The following is a 23,306-nucleotide window of genomic DNA, read 5'->3' as shown; positions in this document are numbered from 1 at the left end:
TGTATCAGTAGAGCGATGTGATGTGCTCAGGCTAATTCATTCTGCAGGGAGACAGGATAATTTATTCCCCCCCCAGCCCTCTGTGCTAACAGAGAGTGAAAGAGTCTTTCACTGGGTAGGAAAAAACCAGGCTTCAAGATGGCAGGGTAATATAAGGCACTGGGGCTGTTTCAGAAAAGAAAATCATGAGAACAGCTTTTTTTTTCCTGCATTTCCTCTTTGGCAGCCTCTGCCACAGCTGTGTGCTGCCAGCTGTGATGCGGTCTGGGACTGACAATGTGATGCTAGCTAGAAGCACCAAGGGGAGGAAGAATAGGAGTATTTTTTTTAGTATTTTTCTCTTTTTATTGAATTTCATCATGAATAAAAATAGAGAAAAATGTGGGATAACGAGGATGCCCATCAAGTGTTTTAACAGGATAAATTTGGCAAGTGCAGAGAGAAGGAGAGAAATTTGAGAGTGGCCAGGGTACGGGATGTTACCAAAGGGGGGAGGAGTGACGGATGTGATCCTCTCTGCTAAGCACCGCAGACCTCTGTGGGAGGGAGGACACAAATGACCCCAAATGAGCAGGGAACCAGCTGGGGCATGAGGTGAAAAACCCCAAAGGATGGACCATGCTGGGGTAATAAGGGAGGCTGAAAGCTAATGCGTGACTTGGGGCTCTCAGCTCAGGTCCTAACACACAACTACTCAGATGACAACACCGATACCCCATCAGGCTCTCCCAGTAGCTGATCAATTTGGGGATGAAAATGAAGTTTCTCTTTTGGATTAACAACTAATTAAAGGATATAAAATAAAAAAATGCCAGTTTCTTTGGTGGAAGAGTAGCAGGGGTGTGCCACTGGAACATGTGCTGCTCAACATGCTCATAAATGGTCTGGAAAAGAAGCTGAATAGAGAGATGACAGTTTGCTGATGATACTAAATCATCCAGGGCAAAGAATGTAATTTGCCAGGAAAGAGCTGCAAAAGATCTCTTGACATTGAATGCCTGCATCATAAAATTACAGATGAAATTCAATATCAATAATGCAAAATAACTCACATGGAGAAAAATGCCCCTTCTTATATATACACACACAGTAATGAAGCCTGAACTATGATTAACACTCAGGAATGAAATTTTGGTGTTATTGTGACTAGTTCTCTGAAAATGTTAGCTCAATTATTTAGAAAAAAAGCAAAGAAAATGCAAAGTTGTTAGGAAAAGAATAGAGAACAAGCCAGAAACATTGTTATGTTGCTGAGTACATCCACAAGAGCCCGCAGCTTGAATACCACGTACAGTTCTGGTCCTCTTGTATTCAAAGAATATAACAAAAATAACAAAGGCACAAATGAGGGCAATGAGAGTGATGAAAAATATAGAACTACTTCCTCACCAGACATGTCTAAATAGGGTCAGTCTCTTAAGCCTGCTGAAGAGATGGTTGAAGGGAGATGTGAAATGGGTCGATAAAATCGTTTGTGCTTTGGGAAGGTGAACAGAGGATGATCTATTAGAATTCAGGCAAGAAAAAGTCTGTCAAGGAGAAAGATGCTGTTCTTGGCCGAGGAGACCCCTAACTTGGGGGCTGGCGAGTGTAGGAGGGGAGGGATGACTGCAGGCTTCCCTGATCATCTGCTCTTTCCCTGACGCTGTGCTGCTGGCTGCTGCTGTGAACATTCAGTGTCAGTGCAAACACTGCTGCACTAACACTCCTGTTAGTGCATGGCCCTCACCGGGCAGGTCCCAGCTTGTCTGCAGTGCTGCTGTGGCTTTGGGTTGCAGAGCCCACCAGGGCTACTTTCCCTGTTTAGCAGCTGGTTCCCTGTTTGTTTACCAGCTTTCCTGAAGTGGTGCATCGCTGACCCACTCAGCATTGTTCACATGCTTGTCGTCACCACAGGCAGAATGGCAGAGGCATGCTATAATCCTGTTTACGTGGGGGAACTGAAGCCCAGGGCTGCCAGGGTTTGTGGATGCTGTGATCCCAACAGTGCTGGCGGGATTTGGCCTCCATTTCCAAAATGAATTGCTGCATTCAACACCCCTGTGACACACACTGAGTTCTAAAGGCTAAAATTATTTGATAGAGGTTTTGTACATTTTGGTATTACTGACTCTGATCTGCTCTCTGCACCGCAGTCTTCCAGTGCCTCTCAGAGAAACACATCGCTCTGAGGGACAGCATGTGAGGCAGACTTGCCTGGTTTCAATTTGTCAAGCACTATCACTACCAAGAAAAATAAGTGCTTGTTTAAAACACTAATCCTTAACGCAGCTTAGGAACAGCTGAAGTGACAGGGTGGGCCAGACCAAATCTCCCTTGGCCCAACCAGCCCAAGCTGGCATGATGTGTGAGATGCCAACGTGACCTGTCACTTCAGGTCCCATCTGCTTCTGTCACTGATCCTGGGAAAAGGTTGACCAAGTGTGGATGGAAGAAAGTAGCTTGCAGAGGTGACCATGAAATTCAACCATTTAACTCTCTTACAGCCACATCCTTTTATCATGTTTTAAGGTGCCTGTGTGCAGAGAGGTGGCTTTTGTCCTGGCTGTTGTCTGAAGTTACACTGCTAAAATGGCAATAAGAAGATATCTTCATTAACTGGGGATGGAAGAGGGCCTGGCCAGTCTAGGGAAATCACCGGGAACAAGGAAATCTCCTGAGCTCAGAGGGACTCTGAAACATATCCAGCTGGTAACAGGTATTGGAAACTAGAGTTTCAAATACTTTTATATCTTTTTCTAAATTATAAGAGGAATCCAAAGAACAACAACAAATATTCCCACGAAAGCCCATTTCTAAAATAAGCTCATTAACATGCTCTTCCAGCCCCTCCATTTCCCAGCTGTGAGAGGTGTGCTCTGTGGCAACCCCTGTGCTTGCTCCCTGCCTCCTATGCAGGCTGGGAGAGCACGTAGTCCCTGGAAGCACCCTGCCTTCCAGGGAGCAGCAAGCTCTCATTCTGCTCTCCGTCAGCTTCCCAGAGGCAGCGGGAGGTATGCTTCTAAGCTCAGTAACAGAAAGCGGGGGACAATCTTTCTGTGCCAGCAAGAAGCATGGTGCTATAGCTAAATGGGTCTTGCCAGGGGTGTTAGTCCAAGACTGCTGTTGAGCCAGGCTCTCTGTCCAGCCAGAAGACCAGGTGGTCAAGCAAAACTAATCTTTCTTTTCAGTCTTAAGTAAGGCTGAGGGCATACACTGCTCCTCGGTAGTGTTGTTCTATAGCTAGAATTGTATGAAGCCTCTGTGGCTTTCCTGTCCTACTGACAGACATCTTTCTCTTGTTCAGCCAAGGTGTGAAGACACCGAATGGCTTTGCACAATCCTTCTCCCTGTGGATGTCAGCACCAGCGGGCTCTCATCCAGCACCTAGCAGGCCTCCCTCACAGCCCGCTGTTGCTAGAAGAATGCCTGAGCTTCAGTCCTACTCTCTGCCAATGGAGTGACTGGGTTGGGATGAAGAGGAAAAAAAGGGAAGACTTTAAATGAACTTTGGTGTCCTGTTTTTTGGCTGGGATAGAGTTAATTTTCACCAGGAGCTGGGAGGGGACACAGCCAGGACAGCTGACCCAAACCAGCCCTATTCCATACCATAGGGCTCACGCTCAGTATATAAAGGGGACTGGCTGGGGAGTGGGGGTCACTGCTCGGGGACGGGCTGGGCATCTGTACCAGGCAGTGAGCAAATGGCGTTGTGTACCACCTGCTTTGTATATTCTGTTATAAGTACTGTTGTTATTTCCCTCTTCCTTTGCTGTCCTAGCAAACTGTCCTTATCCCAACCCACCCTTTTCCTTCCGATTCTCCTCCCCATCCCACTAGGAGGCGGAGGGGTGAGCAAGCGGCTGCGTGGTGCTCAGCTGACGGCTGGGGCTAAACCACAACATTTGGTATCTGAGGAGGGGCAGCACAGAACTGTTTACATTCCTGGAGATTATCAGGATTACCTTCTAGCCCAAGCTGTGTGAAGGAGACCACCGTGACTATGTACAATTGAGGAAAAGAGGGATGACAGAGTTATGTGAGCTCCTTGCACTGCCATATGGAGGTAATTGCGTTCATTGGGAATGAATTTAAATGAAAGAGCTTGAATCAATGGCAGCACAGTGGGAGCTGAAAGTAGCAGGAGCAAGATCCAAGACACCAACCTCTGCTGAATCACCAACATCAAATCTGCCAGGCATTAGGGACTTCACACCTTCTTTGCCAGCCTATGATTCAAAGCATCAGATCTTCAGTGGTTCACGTAAAAAGGTGTAGGCAGATACGGCTTTAAGCTAGCACAGCTGTAGGCCTGCTCTCATACACACTCTGAATCTAACTGCTTTGGGGCCAGTACGAGTGAGGCATCACCAAAACTATACATATGGGCCCTCAGCCTCAAATTTCATGTTCCATAATAAAAGCATATGAGATATTACCTTTTCCAGGGCTGTCCATACACTTAAAACAGCGCTCAGGATCTGAAGTCAGAACCTAGGCACTCCTGCTGCTCTCTCCTGGCACAGTCCCAGCCTTGATGACTTCAGGGATAAGTATTTAAACAAGCCCAGCAAAAGCAGAAGCGGAGAGACTTGCCCTGCACATCACAGAATTACATCTGACAGCCTCAAGGATAGCTACAGCACAGGCACGGTCAGGTCTCTTGTGTCCTACCATCATGTCTAGGTGTGTTTGTGATGCCTAGACTGAAATGGGCAACAGCTGGTTGTGGATGCCCCCACCCTGGCAGTGTTCAAGACCAGGCTGGATGGGGCTTTGGGCAACCTGGGCTAGTGGAGGGTGTCCCTGCCCATGGCAGGGGTTGGAACTAGATGGGCTTTGAGGTCCCTTCCAACCCAAACTATCCTATGGTTCTATGATTCTGTGAATGGACAGTTACTAGTGGCTCAATCGGGCAGCCTACGTGAGGTTTATGGCATTCAAAAAACTGCTTGGTAGCCATGAGAAAGGAGCACGTGGGCTTTCAGAGCCTAGGTGAACTCTGGGGAAGAGGAGAAGCTGAAGATTAATGTGGGCAGTTAGCAGATGGTTGGCTGCTGTCCCGGAGAAGGTGCTGCATAGGTCTACCAGCGTTCCTGGGTGTGTTTGGCAGCTACACTAAGTGTTGTTTTCCTTCATAGTCTTTGCTAACCCTGTTTGCCGCAGGCATTCTTACTTATCTGTGCAAACTCTCAAATAGGAAAATATCACATGCCTCCTCTTTACACAGAGGAAGGTATTTGTGAAGAAGTATTTGAAATATGTTTCAAAGATTGACAAAGTTCAGCCAGCTCACCCAGTAGGTTATGGCCAGGCACAGCAGGACTTGGGCTTAGAAGCAGATATTGCCCAGCTCTGTTAACTTCTAAGTCATGCAGTGAGTCAAGAGGACAGCACTCCTGACTCTACCTGCTGTATGGCCCCAAAAAGAAGTTGGTAGGAGACAGGAGCTGAGATTCATGCCCCATATCTGGCAATGCTTTCATCGATCCACCCAAAAGAGCATCTGATATTTCTTACGGACCCAGTATGTTTGAGAGCCTGCTAGCTCTAGCTAGGATCGCAGAGAAGGGAAAGGATTGTAGCCTTTCCTCTTCCACAGTCATAGAAGCCAGAGAGTTTTATGGTGATAAGCTCCACGCTATCAATTTATAGTCTCTCCCAATGTCCTGTTGCTGGGATAGCTCCTAATCTGTCTCCATGGCCCTTCTCAAGCCAGCAAAACTAGTGGATGCCACTGAGACGTTGCAGTCCAGTCACTGCAATGCACTTACCTTTTCCTTGTTATCCATGGTGATGGCAATCTGCATCCTTCTCCCCCGGCGGAAAGCCACCAAATGGTCTGTCTCTTCTTCACTCAGGTCTGGCACTCTGCCTGGGCCAGGGAAGCACTCGCTGCGTTTCTCACTGACGATCCGCTTGCCCTGGAAAGGACAGGATGAGTTAACGACACCTCCGTTAGTGCTGTGCAGTGCCCTTCCTAGGAGGGTGGCCATCCCCAGACTGCAAAGGATTTTGGCCTGGCTGAACAGAAAATGAGCCAGATAGTCAGTCTGCTTGGTTTATACAGCTGCCGCCCTACTTTAAGGGATATGTAATATTATGTAGGCATGTTTAACTGAGCACAACTTAGGCAGGGTGGGATTTACCCTGTTCAGATGCTTTGCAGCATGAACACTGATTGACATTTTTATTTTAGACAGGTGAGCCATCTTGCATTTGTGTCTTTGAAACAAATGCAAACTCGTCCTCTCACCAAACAATATGTCCCAATAAAATGTGAGGCTACATAGGAGCAGAAGCCTAGAGAGTGAAAGAGAAGGGAAACAGTGGTGTCCTCTCTAACCTTGCCCTCAAAGCAGTTACTACTCTAAAGTGTATTAACACTTGATAATTTATCATCTTCATAGTCATGTGTGTTCATATTTCTGGAATGATTTATTCAGCAGTGGAATAGTTTAGAAAACTGATATATAAACTCCTTGAACAAGGGCAGTTTACTCCTTTCAGATAGTATTTCCAGCTGTCTGTATCAGTTCATGACTTTACTGCATGGATTTACATCTGGTTCTTATTTTGCTAATTATCTTTGTTGCCGGCTGAGCTCCTGCCAGTGCCCTCAGCCATCACTTCCACAAAATGAGCACATCCTCTGTACAAAAATACATACTTTTTCTCATTTAAAAGTATCATCTTTCAGTTCCATCATGTGCCTTTTTATTTTTGCCTTACAAGGAAATGAGAGTCTTAGTAAGATATCTCCATCTTTATCTCTGATCTTTCTCTTTTCTCTTCATCTGTATGATTCCTCTGCTTAACTCTACCAGGGATGACCAAACTGCAGAATCACAGAATCACAGAATCACAGAATGGTAGGGGTTGGAAGGGACCTCTGGAGATCATCTAGAAGCTTCCCTCTCTAAGGGATGGTATATTTTCCTCTGTTTTCCTCCTTGGACTTCCACACATACTGGAGTCTTTATTTCAAAGGAGCTCAAAATCTCCAAGTAAACTTAAGTGAAACTTGGAAACTCTTTGTGGCTACAAATTTGGTTTCAAAAACAAACAGCACACACTGACCTCAGATTTGTATGCAAGTCTTGCAAGCATCAGTGAATTTGCCATGACATATGATATCAAGATTCTCGCATTAGCCTCATCTTCACTTGGCTTTGCCAGAAGTGCAGATGTTAGCATGGAGGGAGCCTTGCTGTAGACAGCCTCCATCAGCAAGACCTTTTTTATTGCTTGTCCAGTCATCAAGCTTCCTACCACATGATAAATGTTTGAAGAGGTACTGGAGTATTTCCAGCATCAGACCTTCAGTCTCTTGTTTATTCTTCTTCCACATCTGTGTAATTTTGCTATCTCAGCAGAGACAGTTCTTAAGTTAGTCTGATGCATGCGAGAGGAGGAGCAGGTCCCTGCCTTGCCGTTGGTTCTGTCTGCCAGAGCTGCGTGGACATGGTGTACATTCCCTTGAGTACATACAGCTCCGGTTTTAGGTTTCAGCTGTAGCTCCTAACAAGTTTTGCTGCCCTTAGCAGGACCCTTGCTATTTCTGCTTTTCTTGAAATAAGTGAAGCCACATGTTGTGTTCAAAGCAAGGATCTGCTGCCAGTCTGTTCAATGCCATTCTAGTACTTTCTGCGTTGTTCTCTATGTTCGCCTCAATGCAGTCTCCTACTTCAGCTGCTGCCGAGGACCAACATCTGTGAGCCATCCCCAGAGATGTCAAGATCTTTTTCCTGAGAGAGTAAAATCTGATAGTCAAGAGAACAGGCAATCATTAAATATGGAGTACAGCTGCCTTGGCATCGACCATAGCCAGACATTTAGGTGTACTTTTACCTGCAGCCAGGATATATGTCCTGGGAAAGTCCCCACACCCATAAACTCCGTGAGCTGTTTTAAAAGTTTTAGTCTATGTATCTGCCTTGAGAAGGATATGATTTTATCAGAGACCAGGCAAAGCTGGGAAGTTCAAACCAGACTCTAAACTGCTCTGAAATCCTAGCTTTACTCCCCATCAACAAATAGGGCACGTTATACTGGCCTTAACTACACATCCCATTGCAGTCACAGCGTTACAAGTGATTGCACTGCTGCAGCTTAGCAAGTGACTGCCTGATTACTAAATGGAAGTCAGAACTGGTTGAAGATGTGAAGGCCAATGGCAGCTTTGGCAGTAGTGACCAGAAGACAGTGGATTTTAGGAGCCTGAGAGAGTAAGGCAGGCAAGCAGCAGACTAGAGACCGTGAGCTTCAGGAGAGCAGATGCTGAATTGTTCAGGGAACTGGCAGGCAAGATCCTGCAGGAAGCTGTCTTGAAGGGGAAAGGAACCCAGGAGACCAGACTGATTTTCATGGAGAAGGCAGAAGAACATAAGTAAGGACTTCCTGTTGTACAAGAAAATAAGCAGGTGTGGAAAGAGGCCAGTTTGGCTGAGCAAGTTGCTCCTGGTTGAACTCAAATGCAAAAAGGGAGTGTGTGGGAGGTGGAAAGAGACAGGCTCTCAAGAAAGACTATGGGAGCAGGACCTGGGCATGCAGGGATGGAGTTAGGAAAGCCAAAGCTCGCCTGGAGTTGAAACAAGTGAGAGATGTGAAGGTCAGAAAGAAGGCCTTCTTTAGGTACATTAGCAGCAAAGAAAGTTGAAGAAAGCTGTTGGCCTGCTGCTGAATGGGGAGGGCAACCTAGTCACACAGGGCATGGAAAAGCCTGGTTACTCTATGCCTTGTTTGCTTTGGTCTTTTACTGGCAAGGTCTGCTCTCTACCTCCCAAGTTCCTAACTTAGTGGCAGAGTCAGAGAAATGCTTCACTCCCTCAGTGTCCTTGAAGATTCAGTTACAGACCATTTAAATAAAGTAAGAAGGTGGCATGAGGTGGGCTGCATCTGAGGGTGTAGGCTGATGTCACCGTGAGGCCGCTTTCTACTGCTTAGCATCTTCTGCAGTGATCTGGATAATAATTTTGCCTGTTATCTGCAGCTCTGGCTTTTATACCACTGGAACTAGGTAGTACAGACCAGAATTCGGGATTAGTCAGCCACGAAGCTCACAAGCACTTAGGTCTTGGCTTTTAAGTGGCACCTGCTTCCGAATGACTGAATCGCATCATATCCAAAGGTAACATGTTTCCATTGCCAGAACAATCAGCCAATACAAACACAGGATGTTTTAGAACAAAAAGAGTATTTCAAATCCTGTTTATGTTCTATGATTCATATATTTTATTCCTAAATTTCACTGAAACTGGAGACTGGAATTAGAATGGTCAGCATAGGATTCCTGCTTGCACTTGAAGAAACCAATGTGGGTTTTCTTTATGTCAGTGCAAATCAGTACTAATGGATGTGGGTGGAAGAGAAATTAACCTTTTGAATAGACTGTCTTGGTCTTGTATTTCAGACCACAGAGCTGGGCTGGATAATTCGAAGCTGCAAATCTCTCCTGCCATCGCCTCTGGTTTCATGGGGCAATGTCTGTGGCCACAAGGGTATCCTCTGGTCTCATTCATGTTGGCAATTAAGCTGAGATGATCTAGTAGCTCAGAAATACAATATTAACATGGTCATTTTAGGAAGTTACTGTGTATCGGCATGAACAAGCCATGCTGGTGCTCTTACCTTGTGAGAAACACAGGAAATGCAGTTTTATTTAACTCTACCATTAAAGACTGTGTAAATGGACACCTCTTATACAGTAGCTTGCAAAGTTACGCTAACCAAATCATCTGTCTTCCAGATATGTGAACAAACACTGCCCATTGCAATGAGAAGGTAGTAAAAACCAAAATCTTGTCAGCCGCTCTGAAAACCTGAGCCTTCCTATTTAAACTTTCTCCCACAGCTAGAAAGGATGAAGTGATAACCATCATTGTGTGTACTCACAGTTCCCCTTTATAAGGAAAACTAAACTCTTTCTTATGCCTGGAGACATGGAAGAAAAGTGCTTAGCAGTTTTTTGAGGCCCCCACACCTCACGGATCTGTGACTTAACCCCAGAAACGTCAGTGGCATTACAACGGGGACAAATACAGCCTCCCTGTTTTGGAACTGGGGTATACAAGACCGCACTTCTCTTCTTTCTCTCCCCACATGAGCCTCTCCTAAACACCTGTTCCTTGCTCACGTCTTTTGGGGAGGAGGGCTCTGTAAAGCAATCTGGGCAATTGCCCAAAGCAATCTGTAAAGCAATTTTCTATGAAAGAATCTCTTTTCCCCAGCATCTGCCTCTCTGGCAGCGACCCTCCAGCCAAGGAGGCTGCCGGCTGCCACCGAGGAACTCTGCTCCCCAAGCAAGGCACTGCTGTTTCCTCAACACGCAAACAGTCCCCACGAAGGACGGTGTTCTCCTACCGTAAAAGCAAAGCTCTTGGGAGTCACAGGAATGACTCAAGTCAGACCCTCCTGTACAGGGCCCAGTCCTGCATGACTGTAATATATTTGGGGAAGAACTGAGATCTGCTGATGTCCTCTGAAGGCAAAAAGACACATTACACTTTGCAGAATAGGCTCTTAACTGCTTGTTGTCCTCTCTCCCTGTTCTATTTGTAGCATGATTCGGGGGCTGAAAATATGGTCTGGCTTTGCTTTGGAACCACTGAATCACTTGAGCCTGGTAGATACTTTGGTGCTGAAGCTGCATATCACTTTTTTCTTCAATGGTTATTATTCCCAGGAAATATCTTTGCTCCAGGGATAATCCTGAGTTTCCTGGGACATTTGAGGCACTAAATATTCCCTCCTTTAAGCCCTGAGCAGGCATGTACACTAATCCTAGGTGGTACTGCTAAGGTTAGTTAATGAACTGGAGATCTGGGCTTGCTCCGCCCTGAACAGAGCACCGACACAAGGAGCAGGACGGAAGCCTCAAAGCGCATTGCTGGATTTACAGGGAAGTGGCACCTTCCCTGGGCCATCAGATGTTAAAAGTCACAGTGGGAAGGCTGGTGCCTTGGCTAAGCCATTAAACCCTGCAGTTTGTTGAGCAGATGGCAAGGAAGACTCAGAGGCCGATACAGGAAATATCTATTTAGCAGAGCTGTGATAGCTAGACATATACAGGCTGTGAGACCACCAGCTTTTCTTTGTAATAGCCTCTCTCCCTCCCTCCCTCCCTCCCTCCCTATATTGCTTCTGGCTAAGACGGGTCACCTGAAAGCACATTCTGCTTCATGTGCCCACATGTGCTCGTCTATTATTTTAAGAATACCAGCGATTTCCTAGATTGCTTTTTCCACATTGGGAAATCCTGGCCCTCGGTGGGCTAGCTCCCAAAGTGAGGGATGTCGGATGAGGAAAGCGCCCATGCAGAGCCAAGGGGAACAGAGAGTGGGGCCCAAACAGCCAGCAGTGCCTGGCAGAGCCACCTCTTCCCCTCCACAGGGCCGGTCCCGGCTCACTCACTGCCTGCAGGAGATTCGAGACTCTGGCACTAGCTATTTAGCTGCAGTCAGACAAAACTACACTGCTTCCCTTGTAGCATTTCACTGCGAAACTGTAAATTGAGAAGTGCCCATCTTACGTCTGAGGCATGCCCCAGATTGCAAAGGTAATGTTAAAAATGCCCATCTGAGGAGCGTCAGGAAAAAGAACATGGGGAACAAAGGAAAACCCTGGACTTCTGTCCAGTTTATGCAATTTCCCAGCTGCCTTTCTTTAGGGTTTCTCCCTTTGCAGTGATATTTAGGATTGAATGTGAATGATTTTCTGCACAGCCCAGCAACTCTGTTGCTTGAAACTTGTGACAGCCATAGGAAGGATGGTGATGGCCCATTTAATCATGCCAGTATCGCTGAGCAAGTCTCTCCAGGGACATCTGGTCAAGCCTTGCTCACTGGGAAGCTGAAGTGAGTTGTCTACCCTCTTTTAATCTTCAGCAGCCCAGAGGATGCCTTAATAGGGCAGCAGCAACAAATAAGCTTGTACTTCAAGTGAAATCAAATACAATTTTGTCCAAAATCCTAATAATTTTTCCCTCTCACCCATTACAGTCCCACGTTTTTCCTACTCATCCATTTTGAGAACTGTATTTAAAGTAACTAAAGGAAGGTTCTGGATTGATGCCACCAGAACGTTCACCAATAAATCAGTTTTCCCCTGTCATCACGTCAGGCTGCTGGGTTGTGCTTTACACCAACACTCAGGGGACTAGGGGGGGCTGCTAAGGCCTGTGAAAGGCGCTTAATGCAAGCAAATTCATATATACCATACAACGGGGAACTTATGGGGACTCTCCACAGAAACTGCGTTTCTGCGTTTCCAGCGGAAAAATCTCAGAGCTCTATTAATTGCCCATGCTGAAAAACCCTGACACAGAGTTTAAGGCAGCAATGTGATTTAGCTGCCAGTGCTTTGCGCTAATACAAATCCCCATCTAGGGCCTGAATTCTGAGCTATAGATTATGGAAACGGCTCCAGGGGACACAGCTTGTCTCTGAGAGCCACTCGCTCTGCCAATGTAATTGCTTCAGATATAAGCCCCCCATGCAGAGCTACATAGCCATGAGAAACCTTGGAGGAGCCTCTCAAGTATCTCATCGGTAAAGTTCAGTCAGTAATGAGGATGGTTAGATTTCTGTGTGCCCTCTATTCTAAGAAAAGCCAGGATTTTTCCCCTTACATCAGGAGGTGGTTTGGTTGTGCTGCAATGAGATTTCATTTGAAGGAGATGTTCACGCTACTGGTAATCTGTCTGGAACAAAGGAAATGAGAGGCCTCAGTCCCTTTATCCTGAAAAATCATTCTGAAAGGTGCATTATTTCCTAAATGATTCAGTTCCTTCAAGGTAACATATAATGACTTTATAATGGCACAGTGATTGTGGCCTATTTCTTCATGGAAAGAAAGGGTAACTAGGTCACGGAGAAACAGAAATGAAAAGGCATTTGAGGCACAAAATCAGAAAAATATTTCCAAACTGCCTCAGAGGGAGAAATGGCTCTCTGCCTTTTGTTTACAGCCAAGGTTTTCAGCACTCCTACCCCAAAGCACCGGGGTAGCAGGAAGGGTGGGGTTTCACTTCACTACCCTGGGAAATGTCTTTGGCTCAGACCTCAGTTCAAAAAAGCCCACTTTCATTTTGTGGGCCAAGCACGTTGCTGTGCTTAAAAGGGTACCCATGGGAGCACCATTTGATGCCACCATTTCCTTTTCACAGCGCTGCAGTGACGGAGACAGGGGCTGACCTTGTCGACCCCAATGTCTCAGTGAAACACAGGGCCAGTTGAGGGTTTTTTGACTCCTTCACATTGTCATGGCCAGCACACAGAGACTGTGCTCACCTGGGTGTTGTCTCTCAAGTTTCTCAGTGGTGTCTTCTTAGTCTTAATCAACAAATTGAAAAGATTGCCTCTTGTATTATTTTGGAAAATATTAACAGGCAAGAAATATCACCTGCAGCAATAATCTCCCTCCAGAGACTCACTAACTGCAGAGATTCCCTGAGTTCCCATACAGGTGCATCTGTGCACACAAATACTACATTTTTCCAAAGAAGGTGACGCTTCCGATCCTTGTTCCTATTTATCTCCCGGTCAAACTCACTAACTCCAGTGAGAGCAAGATCAGTCCCCTCAGATATACTCCAACTGAAGAAAATAGGAGCCTGAAGCTCATACAGGCACGTACTTCCTTGGACGTGCTGCCAACACTAACTGCCAAAGTTTTGTCAAACCCTTCTTGGCAAATAACTCCCGACATGCCAAAGCTGCCATTAGGATCCTTTGATCATTATATCTACATGCACAGACTCCACGAGAGATAGGGTAGTGCCCAGGAGGGGATGCTTTGGGATTTAAAAAATTAAGTAGCATTTCCAATTACTTTTGCTGTTTCGCACAATTTTTAATTAAGTCTGCAAATACTGTGCCACATTTTCTGCTCATCACATTGGCAACTGCAACAGATACCCACGTCACTCAGGGTTTTATTCTCTGTTTAGGACTTTCTGCAACACAGCAACAGGGAGAAATGATGCTGGTTTTACCACCAAACATTACTGCCTCCCTGGGAATAGCTTGGAAGTAATGTAGCTAAATCTGTCCAAGCTCCCACTTATTTCCATCCCCTTTCCTGGCATAGCGACACAGTTTAACAAATCCGCCGGTGGCCCAGGAGGGCAACGAGGTGACTGATCTCTCAGCAAGGGAACTGGCTATGCACGGCTGGATGGAGCTGCTGGGAGGTTTAGCACGGCCTGTGGGCTGACTCCTGTAAATCAGACATGGGGAGGAAAGTGTGTGGCAACTTGAGAAAAGCTGAGGCTGTGCTGAAGGATTGAGAAATGAGAGAAAAGGGGCAGGAAGGGAACTATTCCCTTCGGAGACGAGACACCGGGGCATGTGCTGAGCGGAAAGCTCATGAGAGTAAGAAGAGAAGCCCCTTTGTAAGTAAAGAGGCTGCAGTGTAAGGGGAATCCTCTTCCCTGCTCACCTTGGCTTTGTTGTCCATGGTAACAGCCAGCTGCATTCTCTTCCCCATCCTGAATGTGAACATATGATCTGCTTCCTCCTCCTCCTCTTCTTCCTCACTGCCAATGCCGAACCCAGGGCTTGTAGGACAGGGGCTTCCCCATTTCTCGCTCACAATCCTTTTGTCCTGGAAAACGAATCACTTCCGTTAGCAGATCCAGGCTCCTCGGCTTACTGATGCAATTCCCTTCCCCAAACACACCTGCACGTAAGCAGGGAGGCCAGCTACAGAAAAGGCAGGCCTTGCCCCGAGGAAGCTTTCTGTGCCCGGCACGGTGCCGTGACATTCCTAGGGAACAAGGGGTTCGTTGTCTGCTCAGCAGCAAAACCCACAATTACAGTGGGTCTGGAAAATCCTTTGCACTTACAAATCTGACATTTCAGACTAAAATGCCAGAGTTATAGGAAACAAATGTCATCCTCGTCTCTTTCTGTAGCACTCTGAGTTAGATCAGGAAAGCCTAAGTCCTGATGGACATGGGCTTGGAAGCCAAGTGGATGGCTCCTGAGGGTGGTGCTCACCATCGAGAGGGCTGGGCTATCTTGTCCATAGTGTTCAGTCTGGGTAATTGCATCTTTCAGGTCCTGTATGAGAGAAAAATGTGTGCAACAGCGCACCTCCAGAGAAAAGCAAGGGCCGGGACGTGGTTGAGAAGTGAGCAGTGCTCTAGCCCGGATCTAACAACCCAGGAGTGCCAACTGCACAGTAGGAGGGTGGGCTGGCTCAGCGAGCTCTGCACTCATGCTGGCAGAGGACTTCACACAGGGGTTAAAGCAGGACTGGCCGGATGGTTTACCAAGCCCCACACTGCCAGGAGGGGTGGACAGGGCTTGTCAGACACAGATTTGGTCCAGTTAGGAAGGAAGCCTGGGACTTGCAGCATTTACCCCAGTTGTGGGAAGCCCCAGAGCAACCAAGGGCTACTTGCTTTGGACACTCACAAAGCCTAAGGAGACCAGGACTTTGCCCAGCCTACTGGCATCCTCAGAGGCATTCCTGATGCCTCCAATGACACACGTACACCTGATACGGTCTGCCTACGTATTTGCAGCGATGCTGACACCTGGGACCCATCCAGGGCCAAGCGTGCCTGTGCACACATTCATTCTTTTGCCTGTTAATTCTGCGTGTTCGGGTACAGGTGCCTGGGCATGGCTGGAAATTTCTGTGCATCAGCTAAAATCACTCTGAGTGCACATCTCTGCAGGGTTTTCACATCCTTTTGCAAGGGCTTAGGAGCTATGTCCTATGCCTGAAAGAGCTTTGCTGTGGAGGCTGTCTCTTTCAGAAATGTCACTTTGCTGAGGTAGGACTGGAGTAAGAGTTGGCCCGTGGTAAAGGAGAGGCAGCACTTACGTTATGAGCTTTGGTGATGGTAATAGTGAGTCCATCCTGCTTGGGTCTCCTGGAGGTAACAGCCATTCCCTCCTGCTCAGCTCGCTTTTTGTCCTCTTCTATTTCCTGAAACACATATACATCCTTATCAGCCTGTACCTTGCTGTCTACAGATGTTGTCTATTTTCCTGTTTAGGATTTCTCCTACATGAACCCATCTCCACCTCTAAGAGGGAGTGGACCAACTTGTGTCCCATCTGTGTGCCCTTGGAAGGGGTCACAGGCAGCTGTGACCTGCATTACCTGTCCCTGTGCCACAGGCATCTTAGTAAATCTCTTGTTGACTCAGAGTGTCTGCTGTCGTCTCAGCACATGCAATGGGAAGCAGGGGAAGATGATCAGTTTGAGGTTCATGAAAGGAAAAGATTGGGTATAGAACCTGTGGAAAGGCTGGAAGACACACCAGGCCTGCAGAAGGGAGGAGCCATGATCCCTGTGCCAGTCTGGGGCCAGGGCATCATCTGTGGCCAAAGGAAGGTGCCTGAAATCTGGCTATCTACCAGGCAGCTTCTTCTAGAAGTCAAGTATGGTGGCAGGTGGGTAGCGTTTCGTATGGGAGGAAGAGTTCCTCTCCCCCAGCTACGTGTGGCATTCAACCTTCCCCATAGCTTCCCACTATGCACCATTTTTTGCTGCCACCAGAAAAGGTCCAAAACAGCTTCTATGGTATCAAAGGAAATGCCTTCTAAGCAAGACCCAGCCCAGAGCACCACTCAGTCTCTCAGCTCTAGATCCAGACACAAAGCGAGCTCTGGGTTTTCAGGTTTTCAGCATGGCTCTTTGTCGAACTTGAGACTGCCCACCCAGCCGGCAAATGTCAAAGAGCCCCGAACGCCAAGTGGCCTTGGGCACAGGCAGGAGAATATCCCAGACAAGCCAAGGGGGACTTTCTGCCAGGAGTACCCTCAGGCTGTCCTACTCTGTACTGCCGTGTGCAGATGCTCATGGAGGAGGGTAAACAATCCACAGAAAGAGCTCCAGGTTACCACAATGTCACCCAAATCAGCTTGTACAAGCCAGGCTGGATATCTCCTGCAGGCCACTGGGTAGACTCTCTTGGCCAAGGCAGGATCCAAAAACCAGTGGGTGTAGCTGGAGCACTTTCTCCTAATTCAGAGGGTAAGGCTGCAGTAACCAGCAGGGTGTAAAGCCTTGATTTGCCTTCATCTTCCTTTTTTTCATGGAATCTCTTTTGGGCACCTCTGTGCTCCACGGAAACACTGGGACTGGCCAGGGAAGAGCTTCAGCCCATACCACTGCCCTGGTAGGGAGGATAAACCTATCAAATGTCTTGAGGATGCCAACCTCCTGTGCATCCAGGATGCATAACCATGAGGCACTGGGAAGGACAGACAGGGAAGAAGTCAGAGGAATATGAGGCGAAGGGGTGGGAAAGGTGTGATGCAGATAAAGGAAGATGGTAAGGTGAAAGGAGATGCTGCAGCAGCAAGGCAAGCATCAGCGAGCCTGCTTTCCAAGGCAATTCAGGAGCCGTAGCTAAAGGCAGAGCTCTGCCCACCTGCTCCAAATGCTTTCTGATGTAAAAATGTTACCTAACAAAGTCACTCTGACACTGCTGACCATTTTCTTTACACTGCGAGTTGAGGACTCCAAAATGGAGCTGGGGAAGTTCAGAACCTGCAAACTTACCTGGTATCTTCGTATGAGCGCTTCATTCTTTTTCCGCAAAGCCAAGATTTTCTTATCAAGTTCAACATCTTTCTGCTCTTTCTTTCTTAACACTGCGTCATCCACAGTGGCATCCTGAAAACAGAAGGAGCAAAGCTCTTCTCAGTCATCACACCAACAGGACAAAGCCTGCTCCTTCTGTTTGGACAGGGTAGGAAGTGGAAGAGTCTTTCCCCACCATTTCTCCCCTTGGTCCTCCATTAAAAAGAATACTGTATCTTGTAAATTGACTTTTTCCTGACAGAACGGACCTTTTCTTGTCTTACAATTTTTTTTTCAGCAATGAGGTAGGTAGAACAAAAAGCTGATGTCCCGCTTTGATGGTTGTTGATAGGCTCCAGAGTTAACACACTGCTTAGCTGCATGCAGTAAATGACACGTCCCTGCAGTTGATTCAGGTGTTCTCAGGAACATCAGTTCCCCTCCATTTACATTCAGAGAGCACCTTGGTTACCACAGGGGATAACAAATCGGATTTTTTAAATTCTAGTGACAGCAGTGTCTAGCGAAAATTAATGCTGATGAGCATCAACTCACTGCAGCAAGCTGATCCGTATCGTCTAGACTCTGCCTGGTGTTTGCATGAACAGCAAGGTGGCAAGGCTGAGATGTCCAAGGCACTACAGGTTTATTTTTAAACAGCATTTTTGTGCTTTCCTTATCAGCATGGCATCTACATGCTGCAGAGGTCTCATATTCCCTCTCCTTCGCTCACACAGAGAGCTGGGTAAGACAAAGTGAGACTGAGGAGGGGAGGAAAGGAACCCCAAATCGCTGGGCAGGCATTGCACGCCTGGATATGTATTTTGCTGACATCATAACTCAAACCACCATCAGGCTACCCCCAGCCTGCTGCATTTGCCATTTGGCCCCATGCAGTAAATCTGCCGCAGAAGCACTGCAGCAAATCGAGCTGCCGTGCAGGCTGCATATTGCCCACAGTGCGGGAAAGTTTGGAGGAATCAAGAAGCAAACATCACAAAAATGTTGCCCATCTCGCTGCAACTAGATGTTGCTCCTGCGAGTGACCCTCAGGGTTGTGTCCCTATCAAGCGGACACAGCCAGCGCGTGGTGGAAAGGCATATTGACGGTCCCCAAGGGCTGGCAAAGAGGCTCGTGTGTGCCCATGTCCTCTGGGGCCAGCATTGCCTCCCTGCAGCTCTGGCGCTCCTCATGACCATCCTGGCCCCATCCTCGCCCTGGACCTGTCAAGGTCTCCGTGGCCGGTGTCAGACCCTGCTCCAGGGCACCTCAGCCCCAGCCATACCCCGGGGGCAGGGAGAGGGACCTGCCCGGGGGAAAGCTGCACCCTACCTTCAGTCCTGGCCTCGGAAGGTTTCCCAGCCCCAGCCCTGAGCTAACCTGATGGCCGCTACAAGCCTGGTCCTACAACCACCCCAGTTGCATGGGTATACTGGGCATAACTGGTGAGGTTTCAGTAGCGAGGGGTAGGCTGCAGGTGCCTTGTGAGGGAGGCAGCCAGGGACTGCTCCCAGCCGGCCGCAGCCGGTTCTGGCCAGTTCCCCCACGGGCTTCCCGCCAAAAGTCAGCCAATCAGAGGAGCCCGCGGCGCCCCGGAGCCTTGACAGGAGCGAGGCACCCGCGCACCCCTCAGGGCAGGCAATGGAGCCGCCCGGAAAGAGAACAGGGGGAATGAGGCCAGAGCAGGAGGAGGTCGAGAAGAAAAAGGCCCTGCTGGGAGGAGGAGGAGAGACGTCCATGCCAGTGGGGACCCCTGAGGGGCTGCTGCCGGCGTGGGAGCCGCCAGGCGTGACCCCCATTGCCGATGCTGCCCTCGCCTCGGCAAAGGGATGGAGTGCCCTGTGCTGAGGTGGATGGAGAACAAGACAGAGGGGAGAGGTGCCAGGAGAGAAGCAGGGGTGATTTTTTGTTTTGTGTTTGTTTAAAACTAGAATCAGTCATTAATAGATGGTTAATTGGCAAATAAAATTGATTAAAATTCCCCAAAACTGTAAAGTGTTTTTGCTTGCAATGCATGGGCAAGGCATGTTTTTTTGCCCATCCCCATTGGCTTCCCATCAAATTCCTCATAAAAACACCAAGACCCTGAGGACAAGTGTTAGCATCTCTATTTTCACGGGAGCGAATCGCCACTGCACCCCTGTGAGCGAGCATTTCTGCTGCCCTGGGTTCTTCAGGGCCGACGGCTCCCGGCTGTGCCCACCCCAAGGGCAAAATCCCCAGAAGCATCCTCCACTGTGGGCTCTGTGGCATGCAAGGCTGGGAAGAGCTTCTGCCCAGGCAGGAGGGGTTTTCCCTTCATTAATCATGACATAGCAGGTGTGACCTCCTTCAGGGCAGGATACGTCAGGGGCCAGCCATGGCAGCCGGGGACACAGGATCTGGGTCTGACACCCGCCGTGCCTGGGTGCATTCCTCCAGGCAGCCAGGCTCCCCGGGCTCCAGCCTCAAGCAGTAGCCACTGGGCTTGCAAAGCCCTTCTCCCGGGAGGGGAGGGTTTGTCCTGGAGACCTCAGTTGCCTTTTGCCTGGTCCCAATTAGGTCACCAGAGGAAAAACTGGAGCAGTGGAGGTCTGGAGGAGGGGACGGAGGGGTGCTATCTACACAGTTGTTCTTAACCTGAGCAAATATGCAGTGAGAAGCCCAAGGCTTGAAGGCAAAGAGTAAAACCACAGATGCTATAGCTCAGGGGAGGGAAAGCCTTTGACTCTGCTCCACGTTCCCAGCTACATTTGTGAACTTTATCCAGTGACGTACAGGGGCTCCAGCCTCCTGAAGATGTATGTATTTATAGTGTGACAGTGCATTGCATGCGGCTGTGAACCTGACCCTTGATTTCTTGTGTGTCATGTAGCATTTCACCAGGATGGGAATATCCTGCCCATTTGAAAGCACAGGATTTTAGACGGGCTGCAGAAATTACCTTCTTAACATGGGAAGATTTTCAGCTACCCTAGAGACAGACACCAAGTAAGAATTTGGGCACATTTCATCAGCTGGCTCTTCGGAAAACAGTTCTAGGTAGCGTGTGGGAATTCAGCCAGGGGTTAGCATCACTGCTCTTCCAAAGGTGTCGCAGGGCTCCTGGGAACCAGGGCTGCAAATCATCCCCTGCATGTATGGCCAGTGCTTGGCTCCAAAGGAAGGGATCCAGCTGCTGAATCACCGCACATCCCTGCAATGCTAGGTCTTCCTTTCAAGGGCTTTACATGAAAAAAACCCAAAGCTAACTACATTTCTGCTCTGCTCAAGCAGATCTGTGCTTGATCTGCAAAGAACAGGGACACGGATGGGGGGAAAAGTCTGCCTAGGCAATGTTCTTTGCAGAAAAGGGACTAAAGGTTGAAAAAGTGATGCCATCACAGAGGATGTCAGAAACCCGAGGGGGGCAAGGCAGGAGAACCGGTTTGCTAAAGCAGACCTCAGATCCTGCACAAGCGCATCTTCAGTTGTATCCCCGATGAGGGGTACGTGATCAGTGCTAATTTAACAGCCCTCGCAAGGGCCACTCCGCCAGGACACAGGCATGCATTTGTCCTCAGGTGGAACAACAGGGACATTTAAACCACCTCCATGCATTCTCCTGCTGGACAATGGGATTTTGTCAAGGTCTGGGGGAGAGCAAAACATGCTTTTCCCCTGCCATCACTCAACCGGGTATGCAACAGGTGAGTGTATTGTATATGTGGGTGGATACACTTTCATGGCCATTTTGCAAGGCTGAGTAAAGCTGAATTCAGTGTTTACCTGAACAGAAGCTATTCTGTGAGCACTAAATTGGCAGGTTTGCTGTTTGCTGAGTGCTGGGGTGTTGGCTGCTTGAGGGTGGGATCAAAGTGGTGCATGCCCTCAAACACACCTCTTTCATCTTGAAATTCCTTTGAAGGAGGACTGACAGAGCTACCGGCTCAGGAAGAATTTAAAAATTCCTGCAGAGATTGTATTTGTGCTCTTCTCTTTTCAAAGGCAAAAGATGGAAAAGACCTGTCGGGCCGTTCTCCCTCTCCGCGCAAGACTGCGCATTTGTCAGCATTTTGTCTACGTTGCAACACAGCTAGTGCGGGGGGAGGGAAGGGGGGTCTTTCCATTTCCAGCTGGAAACAAGTCACTAGAAGGAAAGTTTTGCTGATATTCAGCACTTCTCCTCCCCTTTATTAATGAAGCCATTAACTTATTTCTCTCTGCACGATCCATTTCAGCAAATGCTGGGGAGCTGCGGAGGAGAGGTGGTCCCTTGCCCACACACCCCGGGGCCACAGAGCAGCCGAGCGGCGTTTCGAACCCACGCAACGACTTGCAGGGGCTCACCCATTGTACGGTTAAGCCAAGTCAGCGTTTGCTCGTCAGCTGCCGCTCGGAGCCAGCTGCTAACAGGGGGATGTGCCCTCTCCTCCGCTTCTGGAACGAATCTGCTGCCCCAGCCCATGCTGAAGCTGATGCTCAGGATGAAAAGTGGCTAGACCGTGCCCTCCCCAGAGTAAAGCTCTTCCGGGGAGCCAAGGTGCCCGTATGTCACAGCGACGGGAGAGTTATAAATGGCTTTGGCAGAACAAATGTGCAATGGCTTTGAATCAGAAAGCAGCTGAGCCCGATTCCTCCTAGATAGCAAGGCAGAGTGACAAAGCCACAGACCAAGAGGCCTTTTTCTATTGCAAATAAAAATGTCACAAATGGAAAACTGGACAGCGAACAGTTTCATGCTTCAATTAAATGACGACATCTCATTCTGTCATACCCCCCACTCCTAAGTGGCACACACACTTGCTACGCAGCTCATCGGGGGCTGGAGGGACGCCTCGCTCCAGACTGTCTCTGCGTGCAGTGTTTCTTCTGTCGCATACTTCTACGATTGCCTGCTTCTACAGCGAGAGACCTCGGAGGCAGCAGGGTTGGAAAAGCGAGAAAGACAGAAGGTGGGGGGGAGGGAAGAGGAGAGAGAAGCAGGGCCACTTTTCTGCGTAAGCAAATGCATCCGTTCTTTTTAAGAAATATCCTCTGCTTGACAGCTGCGGCTGAAACCCTTGCCGGGATAGGCAACATCCAGCGCTGCCTGGGTTTCTGTTTGTCATCTACCCCGGACTCCCACCCTCCCGGGAGGCACATTGTCCTGAGCCAGCCACTGCAACCTGCCCCAGCGATGGACATGCAAACCCCGGCACCCAAAATCCACCCCCCCGGCACCTCCCCCCGATGCGGCACGGCTTGTTTGCTCCCCTGCCTGCTGGCAGCCAGGCGAGGAAAAAAAAAAACAACAAAGCGACAACCACCGAAAGGCCACCCTGAAGGAACCGAGTGCAAGTCCTTTCGTGGCCTTTTTGGGTGAGGGACCCCACCACCCCGCGCCCCTCCCAGGCCCCACAAAGGCAGCACTCACAGCTCGGTGCATGTTGGACATCAGCGGCGAAGCCCGGCGGATTCCAGAGCAGAGCTAAAAGAGGAGAGCCATCAGACGGCCTTTCTCAGCACTGGTTGCACAGCATACAAGATCATGTTTTGATTACAAAAGCCTCGTCTGGGCTCCCAGCCAAGAGCACTGGCTGCCTAATATACCAAGCACAGACAGGGTTTTGAGTGCCTGTGTCCTCCTCTCCAATCCCTCTCTTTTTAAAAGAAACACTCCCCCTTTTCCCCCCTCCTGACTCCTTTTAACTTCCTGATGCCACAAGCCCTCGTTCAAAGTGGGAAAAGCCGGGCAAACAATGAAAAATGGATCAGGCAAACAGCTTGACTTCACTTCGTGGCCATTCATGAGGTCGTGTTATTTGTTATGCATGGCTAGTTG

The 23,306-nt window shown here is 48.5% G+C and overlaps 1 protein-coding gene across 5 annotated transcripts in view; it reads right to left on the bottom strand.

Moving 5' to 3' along the window:
• Positions 1-23,099, bottom strand: part of CCDC9B (coiled-coil domain containing 9B) — a 71,320-nt gene extending 48,221 nt beyond the window's left edge. For 2 of the 5 annotated variants that reach the window (XM_054826454.1, XM_054826453.1), the window contains exons 1-6: positions 22,899-23,099; positions 17,503-17,616; positions 15,814-15,918; positions 14,979-15,041; positions 14,419-14,583; positions 5,754-5,903 (exon numbers count right to left, since the gene is read on the bottom strand). In XM_054826454.1, coding sequence (XP_054682429.1) covers positions 5,754-5,903; positions 14,419-14,583; positions 14,979-15,041; positions 15,814-15,918; positions 17,503-17,616; positions 22,899-22,919 — 618 coding nt within the window. In that variant the 5' untranslated portion in view covers positions 22,920-23,099. The remainder of the gene's footprint in view (positions 1-5,753; positions 5,904-14,418; positions 14,584-14,978; positions 15,042-15,813; positions 15,919-17,502; positions 17,617-22,898) is intronic. The other 3 variants (XM_054826455.1, XM_054826456.1, XM_054826457.1) reach the window with 3 other exon arrangements.
• Between the last annotated feature and the right edge of the window lie 207 nt (positions 23,100-23,306).

Source organism: Grus americana, chromosome 5 (assembly GCF_028858705.1).
Source record: "Grus americana isolate bGruAme1 chromosome 5, bGruAme1.mat, whole genome shotgun sequence".
NCBI classification, from domain to species: Eukaryota; Metazoa; Chordata; class Aves; order Gruiformes; family Gruidae; genus Grus; species Grus americana.
The sequence above is the reverse complement of the archived record's forward strand: the minus strand, read 5'-3'. Positions and strand labels throughout refer to the sequence as shown.